The sequence below is a fragment of the Aquarana catesbeiana genome, linkage group LG06 (genome assembly GCF_042186555.1).
Source record: "Aquarana catesbeiana isolate 2022-GZ linkage group LG06, ASM4218655v1, whole genome shotgun sequence".
NCBI classification, from domain to species: domain Eukaryota; kingdom Metazoa; phylum Chordata; class Amphibia; order Anura; family Ranidae; genus Aquarana; species Aquarana catesbeiana.
The window spans coordinates 282538601-282564854 of record NC_133329.1 but is presented as its reverse complement, the minus strand read 5'-3'; the positions used below and the strand labels follow the sequence as shown (position 1 = coordinate 282564854).

The 26254-nt window shown below is 40.6% G+C and overlaps 1 protein-coding gene across 1 annotated transcript in view; it reads right to left on the bottom strand.

Annotated features, from left to right (window-relative positions):
• LOC141146804 (carboxypeptidase O-like) overlaps positions 1-26254 on the bottom strand; it is a 140000-nt gene that overhangs the window by 39136 nt on the left and 74610 nt on the right. The window contains exons 5-7 of the mRNA XM_073633412.1: positions 24802-24903; positions 14467-14571; positions 9669-9779 (exon numbers count right to left, since the gene is read on the bottom strand). Coding sequence (XP_073489513.1) covers positions 9669-9779; positions 14467-14571; positions 24802-24903 — 318 coding nt within the window. The remainder of the gene's footprint in view (positions 1-9668; positions 9780-14466; positions 14572-24801; positions 24904-26254) is intronic.

The following is a 26254-nucleotide window of genomic DNA, read 5'->3' as shown; positions in this document are numbered from 1 at the left end:
GGTCTTTTTCCGTTTATAGCGCAAAAAAAAAAACCCTCAGAGGTGATCAAATACCATCAAAAGAAAGCTCTATTTGCGTGAAGAAAAGGACGCCAATTTTGTTTGGGTACAGCATTGCATGACCGCGCAATTAGCAGTTAAAGCGACGCAGTGCCAAATTGTAAAAAGTGCTCTGGAAGGGGGAAAATCCTTCCGGGGCTGAAGTGGTTAAATGTGAAGAGAACAGCCTCAGATGACACGCAGAGATGAAACAAATCTCCTTTAATACGTTTTATAAGTATATCTGCAGTCTTTCCCTTTCTATATTCTTTAGACCCCTTTCACACTGGGGCGGGGTTCAGGTGCCTGAAAACTGCCTCCCATTCACTGTAGTGTGACTTTTTACACTCGGGCGGTGCACTTGGAGTACGTTACCAAAAGTCCTGCAAGCAGCATCCTTGGGGCGGGTTGGGAGTGCTGTATTTAGTGCTCCCAAAACGCCCTGCCCATTGCAATGAATGGGCAGCACTTCCAAAGCGCCTTAAAAGCGCATTGAAAGTGCCTCAAAACAGGAATTTTCAACACTTTTTTGGGGTTTAAAACCACCTTGCTAGTGGGCGAAAAGTGCCGCTAAAACAAGCGGTGCTTTAGCGATAACGGCGGGCGCTGTCAGTGTGAAAGGGGTCTTAGAAAGTGCACATCTTGTTAGAAATGTTTCTTCCTCTTCCAGCAGTGGGAGGAGAGTCTAGGACTTAGGCTTAATGTGCATGGAACGCTGAGACAGCCTCCACTGAACACATTTTTTGACAGCTTTAAAAACGCCCGTTTTGCGGCGTTTGCATGCCGCGTTTGCTTCTAGGAGCGTTTATTTAAGATAACATCATAGGACCCTCCCAAAGCCCAAAAAACCGTATTGATTAACTATTTCAGCCATTCTGTGAGATCAGAGTGAGTAGCAGCAGCTGAGAGAGCAGCAGTGTACTTGTATTTACTTCAATTTCGGTGCTTTTACTATGGATCACATAATGAGCATATGTGAGGAAAAAATTTAAATTTTTTTAATATATTTAATTTTTAAATTGCAATTGATTAGTATGTTTTTTGTTTATTTTTTTTTATAAGCTGTATATGTAATTTAATTTTTTTTATTCATTTATTTTGTCTTTTTATGCAAAATTTAATTGCAATTTTTTAAATATATTTAATTTTTAAATTGCAATTGATTATTAGAATTTTTCGTTTAATTTTTTTTTTTAAAAGCTGTATGTGTAATTTCATTTTTTTAAATTAATTTTGTCTTTTTTATGCAAATTTTAATTGCAATTTTTAAAATATTTTTAATTAACCTTAACCCTAACCAGAAACCCTAACCCTAATGGGAAACCCTAACCCTAACCAGAAACCCTAACCAGAAACCCTAACTTGTTCTTCAAGGGGAAAACCATAACCCCCTAACCCTAATGGGAAACCCTAACCGGAAACCCTAACCCTAACCGGAAACCCTAACCCTAATTTGTTCTTCAAGGGGAAAACCCTAACCATAACCCCCTAACCCTAATGGGAAACCCTAATGGGAAACCCTAACCCTAACTTGTTCTTCAAGGGGAAAACCCTAACCATAACCCCCTAACCCTAATGGGAAACCCTAACCCCTACCCGGAAACCCTAACCCCTAACCCTAACCGGAAACCCTAACCCTAAACCCTATCCCTAACTTGTTCTTCAAAGGGGAAAACCCTAACCATAACCCCCTAACCCTAATGGGAAACCCTAACCCCTAACTGGAAACCCTAACCGGAAACCCTAACCTTAACTTGTTCTTCAAGGGGAAAACCCTAACCATAACCCTCTAACCCTAATGGGAAACCCTAACCCTAACCCTTAACCAGAAACCATAACCCCCTAACCCTAATGGGAAACCCTAACCCTAATCCTAACTGGAAACCCTAACCCTAACTTGTTCTTCAAGAGGAAAACCATAACCCCCTAACCCTAATGGGAAACCCTAACCCTAATGGGAAACCCTAACCCCTAACCCTAACTGGAAACCCTAACCGGAAACCCTAACACTAACTTGTTCTTCAGTGGGAAAACCCTAACGATGACCCCCTAACCCTAATGGGAAACCCTAACTCCTAACCCTAACCGGAAACCTAACCAGAAATCCTAACCCTAACTTGTTCTTCAAGGGGAAAACCCTAACTATAACCCCCTAACCCTAATGGGAAACCCTAACCCCTAACCCTAACCAGAAACCCTAACCCTAACCCCTAACCCTAACCGGAAACACTAACCCTAACTTGTTCTTCAATGGGAAAACCCTAACCATAACCCCCTAACCCTAATGGGAAACCCTAACCCCTAACCCTAACCAGAAACCCTAACTTGTTCTTCAAGGGGAAAACTCTAACCATAACCCCCAAACCCTAATGAGAAACCCTAACCCCTAACCGGAAACCCTAACCCTAATGGGAAACCATAACCCCTACCATAACCCTAAACCTGTTCTTCAAGGGGAAAACCCTAACCATAACCCCCTAACCCTAATAGGAAACACTAACCTTAACCCCTAACCCTAAATTTCATGCAACTATGTTTGATCAAGTTGGAGGTGAAGCTCAATGGTGTGGTCATCTGGTTGAAATCTAACAACATATAGGGCAAATTCCAATTATACTTTGGTTAACAGCAATGCTAGTGGTGTATTGGATTGGATCATGCTCATTAGAAGTATATAAATTGTCTATGAAGCATGGCAAGCAATTACAAGTTTAAAAAAAATGTGTTTTTTCATCATTGGCTATCATTTTAAAGTTTTGTCATTTTAAAAAATAGGGCACCTGTAAAAAGCTTATAAACGAAATTGCGGCAAAACGCCGGTACTGCGTTTTGCGGCGTTTTGCAGCGTTTTGCATCTGAAACATAGGAAACTTCGGCGTCTGAACTCATTTTTTGCCTTCAAAGAAAAGCCTATAAACGCAACTGCCTAAAAACGACATTAAACAAACCTGTGTACATGTACACATAAGATAACATTGGATGAGTTCAGGGGCAGCTGAAAAAAACAGCCAACTGCCTCTGAATGTCCGTTTACCAGCAGCAGTGTACATGAGGCCTTATACTCTGTGAGAGCTGATTGGAGGAAAGACACACACCCCCACTCCACATAGGCAGAGGAATGAAGAAACTTGCAGAGCTGTGTTCTGAATAGACAAGCTCTCTGCTAATCTCCCTCTAATCACCCTCCCCAACACAAATTTCCAGCTGCTTTTATCTTGTGTCTTGGAGAGCTTGTCAGAAGTTATCATGCTGATAATGGAGGAAAGGAGCAGCAGAAAGCAACGGCCCTTAGGACTTTGGAGAGAGATAAGTAAACACTACAGATAGATGTACCCAGGTCAGATTTTATGAATGGAGTGTACATCCACTTTAAATCATTTCCTGCATTAATGTTAAAAACACCTCTCTAATGCCCTGTACACGCGACCTGTTTTCCCGTCAGAATAAACTCTGAAGGTTTTTCCGACGGAATTCCGCTTCAGCTGTCCTGCATACACACGGTCACATCAAAGTCCCACCGTCCAGAACGAGGTGACATACAACACGTACGACGGGACTAGAAAAAGGAAGTTCAATAGCCAGTAGCCAATAGCTTCCATCTTGTACATGCTTCAGAGCATGCGTCGTTTTTGGTCCGTCAGAACAGCAAACAGACGAGCGGGTTTCCCGATAGGAATTGGTTCCGTCGGAAATATTTAGAACATGTTCCATTTCTAGGTCAGTCAGAATTTTCGAAAAGAAAAATCCGATGAGGCATACACACGATCAGAATAGACGATGAAAAGCTTCCGTCTGACTTTTTCTGTCGGACATTCCACTCATGTGTACGCGGCATTTCTGTCTTTTACTCCACCATCCCTACACACTTACCTGACTCTTTTCACCAATCCAGCGCTGTTCCAAAAAAGTTGAATTCCCTATGCAGCTGATATCTTAGTAGTTGTTAAAAGAGATCGTAGCCACCCTGGCGGTATGATTATGTCAGATTTTTGCGTCTCAAAGCGGTACATTGTTTTGCATAGAATAATTCTTAGTAATAACAAACTTAAATCTGTCCAAACAAGAGTCTAGTAAACATACCGGGTATGATAAAGTTTGAAACACTAAATCATTCATTATAATTTAATAAATAACTATAAATAATTATAAAAAATAATAATATAAAAATAATAAAATTAATTTCCCCACAATTCACTATCGCTCAATTCTGCAAGTGTTCTAATTTACTATCGCTGTTTTCTAGCTGGTCTCCAACCACTTTTGACGTAAAGGTACACTTTATGGTTGCCATGGACAATCTCAAGTTTCCAGGTAGAAAAAACAGTATATATAATATAAAAGTGCATACAGGGCATTGGACAAAGCATTGGGGACAAAAGGGATGTGAAATGATTTCATACAGTAATGTAATCTGTAAGATTACAGTGTATTGTATGTGTTATGAATTTTGCACTTTTTGAATTTGCCGCCGGGCTCTGCCCCTATGCGCCGCGACACTCGCAGGGAATGGAGCCCCGTCACACAGAGGCATCGGGCGGAGGACATGGCCCGCAGACACAGTGGGGGAACATCGCAGGATCTTGGGTGTGTGGCTTAGAGTTACCGCTAATGGTACTGAAATTTAACCCCGATCCACACACGGGAATACCACCAGGGAGGTTAAAGTGTTACTTAACCCAGGATCCTACATTCACTATATCTGGTCCCTCACAGTACACAGAACATGGAAATAGATAACTATAAAGGTCCACCAAAAGGGGGGCTGGAGGTTGTCAATCCCAAATTCAATATGTAAAGGAGCAGATATCCCCCAGATAAGTAATAAGGACTTTGAAGGCAACAAGGAAAAGGGGGTCTAAACAAAAATTGTATAAATAATAATTTATTTATTAATATGTAGAAGAAAATATAAAATTATTCAGGTGCAATCATCACCAAAAATAGAATAAGTTAAAAACAACAAGTATACGAAAACTGTATCGTTAGGGCGTGGTAATTGTAGACATTCAGCCCGATGCTGAATCACATCACATGGGCCAACACTAGCACAAAACCCTGCCCACACCATGTATCTCCGTTGATACAGCGTACGCAGCATGGGACGCTGCACGCACATCGGCGTCTCCCTTCTCACAATAAAAGCACTAGCTCCTACCTAAGCATTAGCCTCTTCTACTCACACCAGAACGGACGTGCTGTATATGTTGGAGATCGCTCTGCACACAGTTAACTGCAAGGTTGGTCAAGCATCTAGCTCTCTTGTTGCAATTTCCATTTTATGACACTATGTTTAGCAAACCCTGCCTGATTTTGATTTTTGGATGCCTAACTCATTGCTCATGAGCTAATCTAATGGGCTTGATTCAGTAAGTTGATCTAATGCTATAGCAGGTATCTACATGGAGTATCTGTTTCCTTTGGATCAATTTGATATTTGCTAATACTTTCTATATTTATTTTTCATTTTCTTTGAAGATCCTCTACTAACTAACAACATGAGGATCTACCTATACATATCTTTACCCTTATTAAAAAACTTATAATATGATGCCCCCATCCTCAATTTTTGGCTAGTATTGTAAACACCTGTGTCCGATAATAAATGCCTTTTTAAAAAGGGAGGAGGGAGGGGTTTTCTCAACTAGCATGCATTAATACTAATGAAAATGCTAAAGTGATAAACAAAAACTGCTTCTTTATGAACCCCATATAATCCTAAGATATTTTATAATTTTTTCTTTGCAGACATTTTTAATAGTGTCATTATCTGTTCCAAACCAACCTGCACTTAACCACGCAGACCTCTTGGCTCTATTTAGCCAAGTAGTGATCTTCACATTGCTCCACGGCATTTGTTGTGATCTCATGGCCATACTGCATCAGCCGTCACACTGCTCGGAGATGTACACATTATCAAGTTATTATCATCTAATCGGTAGGTGATCTCCCAATCCTGGTCTCAACGATGCTCCTGCCTCTTGCCCTTTGTCCATGATGTATATATTGTGTCTTTTTTTTTAAATTATTATTATTTTTCTGCTTTGCATTTTTAGAATATGCTATGGTAATTCTGCCTCACCTTGAACGCCCCTGATGAAGGGACCCCACAAGTGTCCTGAAATGCGTCGGGCTGAATGTCTACAATTACCACGCACTAACGATACAGTTTTCGTATACTTGTTGTTTTTAAGTTATTCTATTTTTGGTGATGTTTGCACCTGAATAATTTTATATTTTCTTCTACATATTAATAAATAAATTATTATTAATACAATTTTTGTTTAGACCCCCTTTTACTTGTTGCCTTCAAAGTCCTTATTACTTATCTGGGGGATGTCTGCTCCTTTACAGGACATGGAAATGCAATTATTTTAGTATATATAAACTGCTCAATACTCTTTCTCATCAACAGTTGGAGCAGTTTGGTGACTTCTATCAGTGTCCAGCCAAGCACTGGTTAAAGCTTGTAGGAGGAGCTTGTCCTATGAGACTGCAAGACCCCCGACTCTCTGTCTGGACAGTGCTGATTGGCCCTGTGCTGATCATATGCACTCTCCCAAGAAAAAAAACCTCTCTAGCAATACACACCAAACTGAGCATGTGCAGCCTGACTCCATAGGCTTTGGGTTATCAGGAAATTATCAGGGGACAGTGGAAGGAGGGGTGGTCTGTGCATACAAGATTAAACAGCCTTTTTACACAATATGGAGGATTATCCCCTTGGTTTCCCCAGTGAGTATAACAAGCATGCTTTACTGCATATACTGACTGATTTTACTGTTGTGGGTTTTGTAACACTTTAGGAGGGGACACCTGTGCTGTTGGGAGTGGGGAGGAAAGGCGCCTTTACCCTATTGAGGGTGTGTGGGTCTGGCTCTACCGGCAAGCCCCTAAAACCAGGAATAATTAATGTTCATTTGTGAGATCTCTTTACCCTTTGAGGAGTGCTAACCCCCTTTTGATGAATAGATCACATGAGTACTACTCTAGAGAGACACATTATAATTCTGGTATTTAGTTCTGGTAAATTTACAAGTTATGCGCCAGTCTCTCCGTCCTGGCCCTTCCCCTATGCATCTTCGACACAGAGATCACGTGTCATCATCAGGGGGATATGGTTATGGATAAGGTTATCCCCCTGATGATGACACGTGATCCCTGTGTCGAAGACGCGTAGGGGAGGGGCCAGGATGGAGAGACTGACACGGACTTCACACCAGCACTGTCCCAGCACAGCATACCGCACCAAACATCCAGTGATTTTGCATAGAAAGCGGTTATAGTATGGTGCACTGACGCACCAGTGCCATGTGAGTACCCCGATGTGGGGAGCGTTTTCTTTTAATAAAAGTATTTTGACTATATTATACTATATAGTTTCCTTTTCATTTATATGTATGGAGCCACATTGTTTCCAGCTGGAGGAGTGCAGCAGACACTGAGACTGAGCCCAGGGGTGGCTCCAAAGCGTATTTGGACTCAGGGTAGCAGCTGAGTCACACGCTCTGAGGTGAGCACACTAGCTTAAGGGGGCCACGAAGGTGCACCGGAGCATGTTTTGCAGCACTCAGGATATCTTCGGCATGATGTTGGATTGTTGTCACAGCTGAATACCACCTGCACGCATTGTTTTATTATCACTGCTGGACATTATTTGCACGCACTATTTAGAGTGCTAAAGAGAACTTTTTTTCATTATTTATTAATTTATTCATTCAGACAAGCAGGATACTTTATATTGAGCACTAAGCACTTTTTTATGTTTATTAAGACACTATGTATGGTGTAACAAGCACTAATAAGCACTAATTTATGGTGTAGCACTTGTTTTTTCACACCTTGTTTATTTATTCAACATTCATATTATTTGTATTTAATATTATCTGACTAGTAAGCACAGAGTTGGTTAATATTAATTTTGTTTTTGGGGTCACCCAAGCGCAGCTATCCTATGCACGTTATATGAAGCGTGATTAGCGCATGCAGCTGGAGGTAGCACAAGCAAGGCATAAGATTATTGTGGCTCACAGAATTTTTCCAATTTGATTTAGTTCTGGTAATTGGTTGAAATTCTGTGGCTTTTTTCCCCCGATCTATGCCCTATACGCTGTTCACATAATCAATACTCACTGGACCCACTTGTGATTGTGGTCTCTGTGGAGGCTGCACATGCCTTTCCGTCCATCCCTTCACACAGAGGAGTCATATACATATATAAATTGATCATTTGCTACATTTTGAATCTGGTCCCCGGCAGGATTGCTGTTTTGTGTCGTAGTCTGTAATATGTGGTGTCCCCTTATGTTTGGATTTAATGCCTATCAGCACCTACCCAGTATGTCCTGAGGAAGCTACTTAATTGCGAAACGCATTGACAAGCAAGCGTGGAGCCAGTGTTGGATCATATCTTTCTATACATATACAATCTTCTATATATATTTCACGAGTAATTACTCATAAATGAAAGGATCCAAACTTCATGTTTGCCTTATTGGGGATCTGTTGACCTTGTCAAATAATAGGGTGTTGTCTTAATGTGTATATTTTTTTAAATTATTTTGTAATAAAGTATATAATTTTATACATATTTTGCCTCGTGATGTTCCTACAAAGTCCGCTGTTTCTTTGAGATATATTCTTAATCCTTACATATACTTATTGGATGTTGGCATAGTGGGGGTCCGCCCTTTCTATGTAACACTTTAAGAGCTCCCTCTAGCATTCCATCTACAAATCTTTATATTTAATACAATAACTAAAAAATTAACATCAAGCTTGTACAAATATAAAAATTATATAAAAAAATGACTTTAAAGTAAATCTGTCCTTTCCCATGCAGGGCTAATTAGGATGTTCACTATAATACTTCCTCCCCATTAGCACATACTTAACTTCTTTTTGCTCCCCCACTACTCTGCTCAGCTTCTGAGAGTTAGTCAGTATATTCAGAGCTTACACTGATTTGAGTACTCTCCCTGTCATAATGTGACAGTGGTAGCCCAATCAATAAGCTTTAGTGCAGTTACATGAGAAGAAGGGGAGTGAGTCACATGCTTCTCCATACCTGAAAATATTAGGTACTTTCTTAGCTCCTGGTAGCTGGACAGAAGCAGGGGAGCAAACAAAGATAAGTATGGGCTGCAAGGAAAGGGGCATTAAAACAAACCTATTGCTTTGCCCTACGTGGGCAAAGCATAGGCTTGGTAAAAAGGTAATATTACCATACTAATTCAAAATTTGTGATCACTTAAAATTTACTATACTTTTAGGTTTATATAGATGTGAAATGTCTGTCATCCAACAATTGCAATGTAAGTATGGAAGATTAAATGTCTGAAGTTGACAATCTCGGAATACCATTGTAAAGCAAAATTCTGATGGCATCTGCTGATAACATTTTGGTTGATCACCTCTTTTACTCTCAATCAATAACAATAATGATAATAAGATTAGAATTATTCAGCAAAGCATAATACAACAAAGATAATATTACAAATGCAGTAAATATTAGTGGCAATCTCATAGTTTTACATTCCTTGAAACTGAAAGATGATTCCTTATGGATGTTAACTGTTTACTGCACAGTCCTTCTCATTGGGCAAATAAAAAAAAATGTAGAATGATCTTACATCTGTCCAGCTGTAAATATATCCATCAACATTTAGAACAGGTACGATGTAGAAATCAACTTGTTTGAGAAGCTTGTTCAGCAATGCATCACTCTTGTACTTTGCAAGAATCTGGGGAAATAGAAGAGTTAGATAGGGCCTTGTTAGCTGCCTCTAGTAACCATCATTTTTAATAGACAATCATGAATCTAGGCAGTACCAGGTAGAGACTGGCTAAATAGGAAAGGATGGAATGAAGGGAGCTCTGGTGAATCTGCTGCTGAAGCTTATGGAATTGACAATAGTTTCTCATCCTCAAGAGTCAAGAATCCAAAAGCAATCCATCAGGAAGGCAGCTCATACATTTTTACAATATCTCCATCAGGTGCTCATTAAATTCCTACAGGTTCTCAGCTCAAAAGAACCCACATACATCAAAACAGAACCGTGGTGCACTCTGATTTTTTTTTTAACTTAAAGGAAACCTGTCATGAAGGCTGTCATTGCTGACTATTCCTGCTGAAAATAATGGTTGCCTGGCTATCATGCCGATAAGTTGGCTTCAAGACACACCCAAAAAACATTTGTGGTTTACTCCTGTGAAATATTAAATGGGGTATTTAGTTTTTTAGTGCCTCAGGAGGTAAAAAAATTATAAAAAATGCAGTTCAGGCTGCAATACTCACCCCCTCCCCAGTGCTGCCCCCTACAGTAATTCTTATCCGACACTAGATCACTAGATATCCTCTGTCACTAGATATCCTCAAGGGCATCTTGTGATGCAGGGCATCATGGACCTACACTCTGAGGGTGCATAAGCACAGTGTCCTGAACTCAAATTGAGATCATGACATCAACACTACTCTTTGCATTATTTAATGACTGCCCAGCATTAGAGAAGAGGGCCCTGTGTATCACATGACCGCGGGGGGCAATTAGGAAGCGGAGCCTGAACTTGGGCTTTTTGTTGGCTAATGTGAGGAGCCAAGACATGGTCTGAACTGTCCACACATCATTCTGTCTGTTCTGTCTGATCACATTTATGTATATTAAAGGAGTTGTAAAGTCTGAAGGTTTTTTTTCTCTTAATGCATTGTATGCATTAAGAGAAAAAGCCTTCTGTGTGCAACAGCCCCCCTCAGCCCCCCTAATAATTACCGGAGCCCCATATGTGTCCAGCAATGTCCACAAGTGTCTCGGCCGTCTGAGACTCTCCCTCATGATTGGCTGAGACACAGCAGCGGGCCCATTGGCTCCCACTGCTGTCAATCAAAGTCAGTCAGCCAATCAGGAAAAAGAGAAGGTGGGGCTGGGCCACAGCTCCATGTCTGAATGGACACAGGAAGCTGTGACTTGGCTCGGGTGCCCCCATAGCAAGCTACTTGCTGTGGGGGCACACAACAGGAGGGAGGGGCCAGCAGCACAGAAGAGGGACCCAAGAAGCCGAGGATCTGGTCTACTCTGTGCAAATGTACTGCAACAGAGCACGTAAGTATAAAATGTTTGTTTTTCTAGGAAAAAAAATTGACTGTACAATCACTTTAACCACTTGACCTCCGGAAGATTTACCCCCCTCTTCATGACCAGGCCATTTTTTTGCAATATAGGACTGCGTTATTTTAACTGGCAATTGCACGGGTGTGTGGTGCTGTACCCAAATAAAATTGATGTCCTTTCTTTCCCCACAAATAGAGCTTTCATTTGGTGGTATTTGATCACCTCTGCGGTTTTTATTTTTTGCGATTTAAACAAAAAAAGATCGACAATTTTGAAAAAAATAAAACAATATTTTTTACTTTCTGCTATAATACATATCCAAAAAAAAAAAAACGAATTTCTTCATAAATTTAGGCCATTATGTATATTTTTACATATTTTTGGTAACCAAAAATCCCAATAAGCATACATTGATTGGTTTGAGCAAAAGTTATAGCGTTTACAAACTATGTGATAGATTTATGGACTTTTTTTTTTTTTTTTTAATGTTTTTACTGGTAATGGCGGGACTGCGACATTGTGGCAGGAAAAATCTGACCCTTTTGACACTTTTTTGGGACCAGTGACGTCAATACAGTGATCAGTGCTAAAAAAACGCACTGATCACTTATAAATTACTTTGGCAGGGAAGGGGTTGACATCATGGGCGATCAAAGGGTTAAATGTGTTCCCTGCTAGTGTTTTCTAAATGTGTGGGGGAAGTACTGACAGGAAGAACACAGAGATCGCTGTTCCAGATTACTAGGAACAGAAGATTCCCAGTCAGAATGAGGATCTGCCTTGTGTAGTCCTGTTCCCCATTCTACCTCTCTGTGGAGCGATCGCGGGTGGCCGGCGGACATCGGGTCTGCTGGACCCGTGGATTGGCTCCCCCACCCAGCGGGCACACGCTCACAGTATCTCATGCAAGAAACAACGTACAGGTACGATGTTTCGCGCAATGGAGCCGCCCTGCCACAGTATATATGCGGTGGGTGGTCTCTAAGTGGTTAACTGATAATTGCGCAGTTATGCAATGCGTCACATAAATTAAATGTATGTAATTTAGAGCTTTCTTTTGGTGGTATTTGATCACCTTTGGGTTTCTTCTTTTTTGCGTGTAGCACCCTGGTGTTTAGGCAGGGTCACTCCTAAATGTACCTGCCAGGTATAGCTGCCTTGGCTAATAGTTGAAGATCAACTGATTTCACTCTAAGTCTGTAATTGCTGCACTTCTCTCTTTTGCCGCTAGGTGGCCGGGTACCTGGTGGCATTAGATATGAGAAGGGCACTGCAAGGTCAGATTAAGTGTATATCGGGCACCTCAGCCAATGGGCAGGGTTTTCTTGGACCCCTTGGCCTGCTGGGAGAACCTATATATTTGGGTGGAGTCAGGTGATCGGTGTTCTGTGCCATCTGGACGGCTGTGTTGTATTGCCCGGAGTTTGGGCCTATCTGGTTGTTAGGCTGTCTGAGGCCCTATCCAGAAGCAAGAGAGCAGCGCAGGGTTGGGATTGCGGCTTGCAGTCCAACCAGAAGTGACGGTTCTGCAGGCCGGAAAACCTGTCGTGGTCAGAGGTAGAGGGGAAGCTGTCGCCACTAAGGGACCAACCACTTTATTACCAGGGACCACAGTGAGCAACTGAAGCAAGTACCGGAGCAGTATTCTCACCAACCAGGGACGGCAAAGAATCAGGAAACTTCAGTGGGTATCAAGCCAGGGACCCAGCTATTAGAGGTGATGCTGGCAGAGCAGCCTTGTGTGTCAAGCTAGGGACCGAGCAGGCCAGTGGGATGAAGCTTGAGAAGTATCTTGAGTGCCAAGCTAGGGATCCAGCAGAGAGTGGTGACGCCTGACGAAGATACTACCGCAAAGAGTGGAGGAGCTCAAGGGATTCAGTGGCAGTGAATCATCTAGTTTAGTGAGAGACTGGGAGCTCAGAGGGCTGAAGAACTACAAGATGTGATTGTAGTGGAAGGAACTGTTACACTTTGTGTTAGGAACTGTTAAAGACCGTTGCCATAGGAGACAGCATTCCTACACATGCAGATGTGGCGTCTTGCTGGATGCCTTTCTCTGCATGGCTGTCCTCCTGTAGAAGTCTCGGAGTCTGACAATTAATCTTGCAACTACATAAGGGTGTCCTGGACCTAACCCTCTCTCCTAAAGTTCTGTTAAGAGAAATAAAACCTCTTTTTGCAAGTGTCTGGCACCCAATCAATCTTGCATTACACCCACTATGCCATGCAACCCGCCATATACAGAAGGATGTCAGCTATCTCTGGCCCTGGAGGTTCTCATTAGACCAAAGGAGGCCCAGGACCTTGCTACATGCACTATAAACAAAAAAAGACCAACAATTTAACAAAAAAAAACAAAAAAAAAAAAAAAATTTTTTACCTTCTGCTATAAAATGTATCCAATTAAAAAAAAAAATCAAATTTCTTAATTTATTTATAAATTTAGGCCAATATGTATTCTACTACACATTTTTGGTAACAAAAATCCCAGTAAGCGTACATTGATATAACTTCTACAAAAAGTTTATATACCGGAATTTTTATTTATTTATTTATTTTTATACTAGTAATGGCGGCCATCAACAACTTATAGCAGGTCTGCAATAGTATAGCGGGCAATCTGACACTAACCAACACTTTTGACAATTTGTGGGAACCAGTGACACTAATACAGTGATCAGTGCAAAAATATGCACTGTCACTGTACTAATGACACTGGCTGGGAAGGGGTTAAACATCTAGGGCGATCAAAGGGTTGAATGTGTGCCTAATCATTGTTTATGTGTACACAATGTAGCGTTTTTACTAATGGATGTGCTGGATTTTATTCCCTGCTTTGCAAAATCCACCACATCCCTGCAGACAGGACAGACCTCTGCATTGTTTACATATGCAGAGCTCCATCCCCTGTCTTTGCTTGCTGATCAGCAGGTGTCGGTGGACATCCATTGGCTGACACACGCTGATCAACATATGCTGTGACTAATCACAGCAGAAGCGGCATGCCACCAATGCACAAATACGAACCAAGTATATATACGTGATTCTGCACAGAATGGCCTATCTGCTATAGGACGGTCAGCAACTGGTTAAACTGTATTTACTGAGATGTTTACAGCAACAATGGCAGTTTATCCAACAAGCCCACAAATTACTATATAACCATGTCTATTATTATATGAATCTTCTTATCATCCATTCAGTAGCCACATAATGCAATCTGGGGCAGAATGTGCAAAAAGTGAACTGTGGTTCAAAGCTGATGTATACAGAGCCATGATGCATGTTAAAAATAAAAAGCTATATATACATACATACATACCTCTTTCACAAACCATTGACAGTAAGCTACAGAAATCCATTCCCGAGCATGAATTCCACAATCCATAACTATAACTTTCTTTGTCTTCTTTGAAGGCAATCCAACCTACAACATATATATTTGTCAGAATGACATACATGCAATTTATATCAATATCCTTGTTTTAAGATCATCTGGAAGATCCTTGGTAGAAATAGGAGTTTGGTGTCCATGAACCTCATGTTTTGTGAAAACAGATTGCTCAGCCTCAGGATCTGGGTGTGAAGGAAATCAGGGACTATTGTTTAACTCCAGCTTAGATCCCTGATGTAAGCCCTCTTGTAACATTAACAAGTTAAAGTCCAACTCCAGGCAAGCACACAATTGTGCCTTGCAGTGAGGCTGCAAAGGTTAATTGTTTAGGTCTGGGAAAAAAAAGAAGATAAGAAAATCCTTATCCAACTCTCCACTGCCTCTTATCCCCCATGCTGCAGCAGTCTAGGATCCTGACATCATCAAGAACAAAGCAGGGTCCGCAGCCTTGCATTGGATGTGTTGACTCCGAGAGACAGTCTTCCCCCAACGCCATCAGCGCCATCCTCTCCCCTAAATAATACAAGCTGTGCCCCCATTGCAAGGGATCATTTAAAATTTTCCTGGAGTTGGGCTTTAACCACTTGTCCACCTTGGCAATTTTAAATTTTTTGTAAACATGTTAAAATGATGCTAAAATCTACATTTTTTGCTAGAAAATACTTTAAACCCTAAAAAATATATATTTTCTGAAAGCAGAGACCCTGGAGAATAGAATGATAGCCATTGCAATTTTTTTGTCACACAATATTTGTGTAGCCATTTATCGAATGCATATTTTCAGGACAAAACACAACAAAATGTATTTTAGTGCAAACAAACACAATATAATACCCAGTGTCTAGTTAAAATATAAATATGGGGTTGTGTTGAATAAATAGATACCAAACACCTAAAGTTTTCCGTAGGTGATGCTTTAAAAGACTTTACAGGTCGACAGTTTAGAGTCACCCATGAATTATGGCTCTAGATATATAGCTCTCATTCTGATGTTTGCAGCAATACTTCATGTGTGGTGTCAATGAGTCAATTTGTGGTACAATTGCTGTTTACATACACGCACAGGACCTATGCATGTGTTGCACCCTCTAGTGTGCTACTAGTGGTAGTGTAGGTAAAATATAGTTGAATCTGGGTCAGGTTTCATTAGTGTTCAAGGCTGGATGCAGGGGTGTAGCTATAGGGGGGTGCAAGAGTCGCAATCGTCCCCAGGCTGCAGGGGGCCCATGCGGCTCCCCTGTCAAGTTTGTCTACACTTTTATGAGCCGGAGTCGGGGGCAGGGCTGGGAGGCGAAGCTGGCGGTCCTAGTACGGAAGACTGCTTGCCTCTTGACTCTACACTGTGGATTCAGCTAGCACCAGGCTGGATAGGAGGGCCGGCGGGATGGCATATAGGAGAACCAATCTATTCTCCTCCTGTCTCATGCAGGAGCAAGATCAGTTCTCCTATATGCCGCCCTGCCGGCCCTCCTATCCAGCCAAGAGTGTAGAGGCAAGCAGTCATCCGCCTCCCAGCTCCGCCCCTTACTCTGGCTCCCACTTCCTGCCTCAAGGCTGTTCCAGAATGGTAGGAGAAATGCTCCCTGCCCTGAGGCCGCTCCTGGTAAGCATCAAACTATCTTTCACAGCAGAGCAAGTATAGTGTTCCAGGTGTGCTGCTGACTGTCACTCTGCCCCCTCCCATACTGCCCCCCTCCGGTCATGCTGTCCCCCAAACTGCCCTCCACTACCCCCCTCCCATCATGCTGTCCCCCCCATTCTACCCTCTACTGCCTACCTCCCATCAAAAATTGTAAAAAAATATAAAAAAATAAAATTGTAAAATAAAATAAAATGGTAAAAAATAATACAAAAATAAAAAAACAAAAAAAACAAAACCACTGACCGCATCCACTGCCCTATTGACCATGTCCACTGCTTTACTGACCATTCCCACTGCTCTACTGACCACGTCCACTGCTCTACTGACCATGTCCACTACCCTACTGACCACATCCATTGCTCCACTGACTCACAGTCTGACACCATTCACAGTCCACACTGACACCACTGGCGGAACTACCAGGGTTGCAAAGGTCGCACTTGTGACTAGGCCCTGGCCTTCTGCCACCATGGCGGGGCCCAAGGTTGAAGGATTGCACAACATGTGAAAGGGATCCACTGCGGGACTGTAAAGGGTCGTGGGATTAGTGGGAAGGGCTTTGGGCTTTGAGGGAATGGCCCAGGTCAGAGGTCAAGGGGGCCTTTCATGGTTTCTTGCACCAGTGCCCTGAAGGTTCTAGTTACGCCTTTGGCTGGATGACTCATCCAGGCAGCTCTCTTGTGCCTCCCCCTGGTTCTAGAATGTTGTAGAATGTTCTAGAAATTAGTGGGCGGAAGCTAAGAAGGCTGTCAGGGGACTATGAGAGCCCTTAAATAGGGATGAGCCATGCCAGCAGAGGTGTGGGGTGGAAGATGGAGATGCAGTGCCATGGAAGACTGTCTGTGGCCCTTGAGGGACCCCTGCGAGGGAGGGAGGGATTTTACCTCAAGCTGGGGCTCAGGTGGCTGGCCTGGAAGGATCCCACCATAGAAGAAGTTGGAGGAGGCTTTCCTGAGAGGCAGCAGGAACAAAGAAGGACAGAGTGAGTACATCAGCACGGTGCAGAAACAGACAAGGGGAGAGACTGCCACTTGCAGCATGTCTCTTGAAGACAGCAGTGTGCCAGTGTGCCAAGTCTTCATCAAACCTTGCCCTAGGAAATCTCCAGTGTGTCAGTCGGGTAGATTGGGAAAAAGCTAGGTGGGCTAGCAGTTCCTGCAAGAAGTAGAGCTGGGTCCAGTGTCTACGGGAAAGTTGGAGGTGTTGCAGGACGCAGTTTAGTCCACATATGTTACTTTTCTAAGGGACTGAGAGTTCCTAGCCTGTAAGGGGCTTTTGCTGAGCTAACAAGAGACTGTTAGTTTCCAAAGAAAAAATCAATTGGAGTTCTGCAGAATAAGTCAAGCGGAGCTGTACAGAGGATCAAGTGAAGCTGTTCAGGAGGATCAAGTGGAGCTGTAAATAAGAGAGGAAGTTGTCCCAGGTTTGTTTTTGTTACTGTCATGTTGGGCCATCTCTTATTCCCTAACCCCATCCAAGGTATTATCCCCTCAGTAAAACAACAAAAACAAAGCTCAAGGACTGTTTTCTGGGTCTGGATGCAAGTTGAAAATGCTATGTGCCTAGCTGTGCAGTAGTGGGGAACCCTGACATTTGCAACTCCTAGTGGGTAGTAGTGCTGCACATGCATTTACACAAATGCACAGGAAAAGGGGAAGTACAGTGTGCTTTGTAATTTTTTTCTATTATTTTTACTAATTTTATTAATTTTTTTACACTTTTTTTTTTTTTAGCTTGGACAGGTGAAAGGTACTTTTTATGGAGACATTAGGGGTCTATTAGACCCCTGATGACTACCCTGCTCTCCACTGCAGCTAATCAAACAATGATCATGCTTGATTAGCCGCATCCTCAGCAACAGCATCAGAGTAATTACAACTGTGACCCTGGAAGTGATGTAATACATGTCACCTATGGGTCCCCTTGTCACCTTTGAGGGGACTAGGGAACAGATCTTCCCTAATCACCTCTTGCTGTCACTGCAGGAGCTGTTTCCTGTGGTCCTGAGCTCCACAGAGCAATGGGAGAGCTCTGAAACCAACGTGGGTGCTGCTGGTGGGAGAGGGTGCACATCTTCAGCACCCCATAAAAATGGACAGGTGGTTCTAGAGCTGCATGAAACATTTTTATCTGAAAGCCGTTCACCAGCTGCTAAAATTCACACCAAGCTCACTGCTGTAGTAGGCTTGCCATAGTTTATCGTGCCTTTTTAAAATTACTTTCCACCCAGGCCAATCCTGACATTTCTCTCCTACATGTAAAAATCATAATTTTTTTCTGCTAGAAAATTACTTAGAACCCCCAAACATTATGTGTGTATATATATTTTAATGTGCACTTTAATGAATTTTAGTGCACACAAACACAATATAATGCCCATTTTTTGGTCAAATATAAAAGTTGATATTATGCTAAGTAAATAGATGCCTAACATATCACACTTTAAAATTGCATACGCCCGTGGAAGGGCGCCAAACTACGTCACCTAAAAATCGCCATTGGCTATGCTTTAAAAGTCTTTACAGATTCACAGTTTAGCGTTACACATGAGGTCTGGCACTGGAATTATTGCTCTCACTGTGATGTTTGTGACGATATCTCACATGTTTGGTATAAACACTGTTTAAATATGCGCACAAGCATGGGGGCAGGGGTGCTTACATTTTTTTTTAACTTTATTATTCATTTTATTTGAAAAAACTTTTTACACGGTCTCTTTCATTTGTTTTCCTTTATCAACTTTATTGCTGTCACAAAGGATGAATCCCTTGTGATAGTATGGGCAGTGAAAAATACTCTTGTATTGTGACATCTGAGGTCTATTAGACCCAAGACCACTCCTCTGCCCTTAAAAGCATCTGATCAAACCAAGATCGATTAGATCAGAGTAATGGCTTGTTTATATCCTGGCGAAACTGGAAGTGACAAAAATATTTGTCTCTTTCAGTTTCTTAGAACTGGAAAGGCAGCGGGGAGCCCAGAAAGACAGCAGAAGGTGGAGGGGGAACCTCCTCCTGCCACTTGTAAAAGCAATCCAAGAGCTATTGAGCGCTAGGATTGCTTTTACATTAAACAATATCGCCAGCTGAAAAAGAAAGATACTGGGATAATGCCTGTAGCTGAAGGCATCATCCCGGTATCACACTCAAAGTCCAGGAAGGTCATATGATGTAGTACAGGCGGAAAGTGGTTAAAGGTAACATGTTAGAGAAGGGGTTAAAGTATATGTAAACCCTAACAATAAAATGTTCTTATTTAGTCCATTTTAGTCTGTGAAATATACTATTTTGAGTGTTTTGTTATATCTGCTTAACTAACTGCTTAACATAATAACTGTTATTCTTGCTGGTAACCTTGTGAGCTGATCCCTGTGCTGCCTGTTATCAGTTACATTTTCTCTGAGGACTACAGAACCACATCACTCAATGTTATGGCCAATAGAAGAGGGATGGGGTTTTGTAATCTTAACTTGTTTGTTGTCATGCCATAGAAGGGCAAGTGTGTGTTGTTAGGCTATGTCTGTAAGTGTGTTATTGGTAAAATCTGAAGGTGAAAATAAATAAAGAGAAGTCTGATAAAAAAGAAGTCTGATAAAATAAAACTGCTGCAGTCAACCTATCTAAGAACTGGTAAACTACAATATATTATTTTTTAACTTTTTGGTAAAATATAATACAATAATAAACAAATAAAATAAATCCCTACACGCGTAAAACTCTTGCTCACATGTTACATACACTAAATTAGGATACACTGACATAAATTCTCTGTTACCCTACACACATTAGGTATCCTTGCTTATACTGTATATCAGGTATAAAAAAGTAGCATCACTAAACAGGTAAAGCAAAAAAGTATTGCTTATTTAGCGATTCACTTTTTACTGTGCTGCTTAATATGTGTATATATTGGGAATAACAGGAACTTAGAAGTCATATTGGAGAATATGTTGGGCTTCTGTATTTTCTATTGAAAAATCAGCAATACCATTAATTCAGTCCATAGGCTTTGCTTTCAGAAAAAGCTACTATTGTTTGGGGTATCTGTAGAGATCTCACACGCCTTTCATATCTGTTTATAGGTGCCTGTATAGAAATGGGAAGAATAGTTTAGTGCAAAATGGAAGGCAGTACTCTGCAGCAAAAGGATTACATAACACCATATAAAAAATAAATAAATAAATAAAAGAAAGGAGAGAATTGCTAATACCTTAAAAAAATATGAAATAAAAAAGGAAAAAAGGCACAATGTAAAAAAAAAGGAAGATAATTGCTAGTATTTTCCATATTGAACAATAATATAATAATAATAAACAAATAAACAACACTAACTGCACTGCCTCGGTTGAATTTTTGAGTTGGGTTTTGAGTTTTTCTCTTGATTTTCTCTTGATTTTTGAGCTGGGTTCTCCTATAAAATTCAACGCAGACCTGAAGGGTTTGGTATGGAATTTGGAGGGGGAGGATCCATCATTGTGTTTTTGCATGGAATCCCACATAAAATTTATACCAGACCTGCAGGGGGAACTGCACACAGTTTTTTCAGGGTTTTTTTTTTTTTTTTTTGCATTGGCTCCTCAATTCAAATCTATGCAAGATCCTTATGCAGGATAAGGGTCTAGTATAGATGAACGATAGTAGCTAGAGCTGAAGGAAAGTGGCAGAAGTAAAGTAACAAGCTTTTAATTGTTGTCCATTTTACTGCAGTAGGCTATATACATCATACACCACTTCACAGGCAGTTTCAGTGAATCCCCCAATCATGCTGTTAAAAGGAATTTTTCATTTTTAATGTTTCACTTTAAACATTTAAAACATTGCTGCTCCCTGCCAAACTGAATTAAACAAATATATATATATGTTTTTTGTCTTTGGTACATGTTCTTTGGGGCTGTGCGTAGCCCCCATATCATTTGTTTGATATTTCCTTATCTATTAGCCTATAAAACCACCATACTTGCCGACAGGTATTTGACTGGACTCTTGCCGGGGATACCCTTCTCTTCCCACAGTACTACACCCTTGGCTGCTGATGGACCCCCGCAGACTGCATTCTCCTCACAAGCTTCTATAACAGGTCTGCCTTCCTAGTGATCCCCCACTGCCTGCAGTTCCCCCCCATGTCCATCCCATGATTTTTACCTACACCCATCCCAGCCTCCCTGGGAGCCCCCTCCCCAGTTCATCCCTCATTTTTTCCTGTCTTAATTTCAGTCCCTGTAGGCACATCGGACTGTTACATTCCTACAAGTAGGACTCCTTGCACACACACTCTTGCTGCTATAGGTATCTGACATTCTAGGTTTTTTTTGTGCAGTGCACATGCACACAGTTGCATATGGTTTTATGTGCATGCGCGTGGCCATCTACGCGCATGCACATACTTGTTCGTACTTAAATTTATGTGTATGGATATATGTGTGCACTTGCACCATCATTCCACGCTTTTTATATGCCCTTTTGCCATCTAGTGCACGAGCATGAACACTTTCTGCCATATGCTGTTTATATCAGTTATTTTAAACAATACCGGTAATATGCGTCCACCATAGTGATTTGACTTTTGTACGGTCATAATACCATCAATTTGTAACAATTTTTTTTACAATTACCATGGGTATGTCTGCATATTTCTATATGGTATCTTCTCATTACCTTTTATCACCTTTCACTGTAACCATGTAGTTCATTTTATTTAATTAATTTTATCTAATTCATTTTATCTAATTGATTCAATTTAATTCATTTTATTCGATTTTATTTTGTTGTATTTTATTCTAATTCTCTTTGCAATTGCCAATTATTGTATTGCATCATCTCATTACCAATTTCTAATATATCTCAATATACTGGTATCTCCTTCAATACTACTGCTATTACTTTAACAACAAAAAATGTATGCAATCATTCTGCATCATATTATTTTGATTCTATTGATCTATTACACACTTCCAGTCTGTTCTGCGCAAACCCACATCCGCCACGCGGTCTGTATTATGCATTCTTGACTTTCATCTATCGACTTTATATTTAGAACGCTTAGATGTGGACCTACATGGAGTAAAGGAGAACTAACCTTTCCACACGTGACAAATCTCCCCACTAGACACTCCTTCCCATGTGCATATATGTGGGTCCTTGTGTCTACACAGACTGGTTTTCACCTTTCAAAGCTCTAATGAAGAGGTGTTTCCTTAAAACGCGTCAGCCAACATTTTAGTATTTGCCCTCGTTCGGGCATGTTCCTCTTGTAAACACTACAAGCGTGTGTATATTTATATATATATTGTGTAAACCTTTTTTCTACAAAACGTAGTATGTTTTTATTTCCTACATATATGTATTTTATCACTTATGAATAAACTGTAGAATTTGATGCTAGTGTTTGATCACGCGCCTTCCACCCTTTCTTCCCACACCATCCTCTTCAGACCACCCCAGGTCAGTCTAGGCAGCGGGACACACCTGATCATCCTCTACAGTCCGGTCATTACAACAATACTACGTACCTATACCTACCACACCCTCATGAGCGCAGGAGTTTATCTTATACTTGTTTTTTACATTTGTCTCCTATTGACTTCAATGGGGTTTGAATTCAGCATTCACATTTCTGTAATGCTTGCCAAACCCTCTAATACCAAACCCTGGTACTTTAAGCTCATTCCTTGTGGTCATATTAAATCAATGATGTCATGAGCATCTTAACCCCTGTGTGTACATGCAGCTGTGGGGCAGGAAATGTCCCAGCCATGGCTGATTGGACCAGCACTGACAGCTTCAGTTCGACTGAACCAAGCGCATCCCTATTTAGTAAATGTGTTTTATTGCCATCTTTGTTTCTATTGGGGGGAATTTTTTACTTTCTTTTCTGCAATAAAATTTTTAATGTGGAGGCGCTAGACTCGAATCAATAATCCAAAAGTAACTAAAAATAGATTAAAAGTGTTATAAAAATGATTGATAAATATATAGTGTTAAACATTCATAAAGTGCAAAATAGATATGAAATCACAGAGACTAAGGAAACAATTGTGCCAAAAAAAAATTGTTGAGTTTCAAATAAAGTTCAGAAGCATTCCACTAAACAAAATGCTTCTTAATTTTTCAATGAAAGTAATGTTTATATCACCATCACCAATTTCATTTCCACCCAATGTGCTCTATTGGAATGCCACTCACCAGATAGCCATGACCCCTTTAGTTAAAAGGAGGTCAGAAATTGCCTTTGTATTAGATTTCTTGATGAAATTACACCTGTACAATATAATGGAAAAAAAGCCTAATTTTAAATTATTCTTATGAAGTTTTGAAGTTTTAAAGATTATTCATATTTTGTTTTTGTTTTACTTGGGAGTCAAATATAATTTTAAGATTATTTTTTCCATGTATTATGCATATAGAAATCTATTGTTTATTTATTATCCTGTGCTAGCTTTGGGAAGTGTACAATTGAAGTTAGTATGCTAATAGTTAGTGGGCGTGGTGATCGGGTATCCCACCAATGATATGCTGCCACAGACTGTATAAAACACCTGATGACGTCATTTGACGAAACGTACATAGAGACGTAACTTCCATGTTACATCACCTTCAGATCCTGTTCTTCTGGTTCCCAGTATTGGTGAGTGGAACGCTCCAGGACTTTAGCAGTCCCAATCACCACAAAGGCAGACAAACATAGTGCCGGGAAGGGCACCTATTAATGTAAGCAGCTTGTAAATGTTTTATAAAGTCTTTAAAATAAATGGTTTCACACTATAGTAGCTCTTTCCCCAATTTATAGTGACATGGTGGACCGGTGGAGTGGTACTGGGGATCCATGACAGGTGTGGGCCATGTTTGAAGAAACTCATCAAGAAATCTACCAAACAGGCGATTTCTGACCTCCTTTTAACTAAAGGGGTCATGGCTATCTGGTGTGTGGCATTCCAATAGAGCAAACTGGGTGGAAACAAAATTGGTGATGGTGATATAAATGTTACCTTTATTGAAGAATTCAGAAGCTTTTTGTTTAGAAGATTGCCTATGAACTTTATTTGCAACTCATTTGTTTTTTTGGCACAACTGTTTCCTCATTTTCTGTGATTTCATTTCTATTTTGCACTTTATGATTATTGAACACTGTCTTTTTATCAATCATTTTTATAACACTTTTATCCTTTTTTTTAGTCACTATTGGATTATTGATTTGAGTCTAGCACCCCCACATTTCAATTTGCTTAGTGATTCTTCACATAGCAGCTTCACCACTAAAATTATTATTGAGATTGAATTCACGTTGTGATGTGAGGTTAATTTGAATCCCATTTTTTACTTTCTGTTCTGACATCTGTCAAAAAAATATGATGTAGGTAGATTTTCTATTACTTCTGGTAACTGCCTGAAATTCAAATGGGGACAAATACAACAATGAAAAGTTGACAGATGTTTTAACTCTTCCATGTGTGGTCCAAATTTAAAACAAAGATTTTGGCTAGAATGTGAATGTTCTAACAATGAAAAATTTACATAGGAAACGATAGCAGAAGGATGAATTCCTCAATGTGCTACTGCCCAATCACAGGCTGGAGCAAGTCCTACACCAGGCTGTATTGCTCAGGACCAGAGATTCTCACTTACTTTTAAATATTCGATTGTCCGTTTTTCATAGGTATTTCCAAGAAGGTGGTGTGACACTACATCACTGTGCTTATCTTTAATCTGTTCCATCCACTCATAAATCTGTTAAAGGATATACATAACAATATTTATCGCAATGTAGAATTTTGATACCTTCTGTGATATATTGCCGACAAAACAGCAGCTTATTCCAGGCTGGCTTATTTATAGCTCTCTCTTTTGTCATCAGTGAACCTCATGCTACTACATGGATATAGAAGTGCATTTGTGAACTGCTAGGGTTTTTTAACACATATACCGTAGATCCAAGAAATGTCTATGCCCTCTGCTCATTTCTTGTATACAGTTCTACATTTAGTAGGCAAGTTCATTAAAAGTACACTTATAGCTAGGCAGAAGTCAAAGTAATTAATCATAATCTGCTTTATGAATAATGTACTTTATTTTTGTACTTTAGGATTATTTAGACCAGGGGTCTCCAAACGTTCTAAACAAAGGGCCAGTTTATTGTCCTTCAGACTTCAGGGGGGCCTGAGTGTGGCCAGCGGGAGTGTAAATGTTCCTGGCATCAGTGGGAGTAAACATCGCCACATTTGGTACTAGGGGAAAGAATAGTGCCCCATCGTTGGTATAATTGGGAGGATTGGTGCCCTATTGTTGGTGTCAGTAGAAGAAATGGTGCTCCACTGCTAATGTCAGTTGGCAGAATTGTGTCAGTAGGAGGAATGGTGACCCAAGGGTCGGCTAAATTACTGATTATAATTTGTGCTAAAACATTTAACTCTTAAAGTAAATTTGTATTGTTAAAGTGGATCGAACAAACACTTACAGCGGAACTCTGGGTAAAAGAACAATATTTGTACATTTTCGATGTAAAAATGAATTACCCCTTTGATGTTTGAATTGGTGAATGCTGCTGAATTAGGTAAAAACTGTAACTTTCATTCATTCTGACGTCACTGTAAGTGCAGAACTTCCGGCTCTGAAAATTACACTCCTGAGTCTAATACAATGCATGTAATGAAGGTTATGTGGGTTGCTTGCATTCCACCTCTTCAATTCCTGAAACGCCTTGTAATCTTTTCACTGAATATAAGGTGTTCTGTGGTTGAATGAAGGGCAGATAAATGTCACAATCTCCCCTACTCTAATTCCACATCACCTTGTATTCTGTGGAAAAAATACAAGATGTTTTATGAATGGAGTAGGTGGTGTGTGAGTGCCCCACATAGCCTCCACTGTATGCAGTGTACTAGAGTTAAGAGTGTAGTTTTCTGAGCCAAAAGTTTTTTGCTTAAAGCAGGATGAATTAAATTTCGAATTTTTACCTTTCGTAGCAGCATCCTTCAACAAGACACAGATCATTAGGTGTAATTCATTAATGTTTTTGTCCTGGAGTTCAGCTTTAAGATTGGCAGCAGTTCTTTCAAGCTTTCACCCATGGTCTATTAAT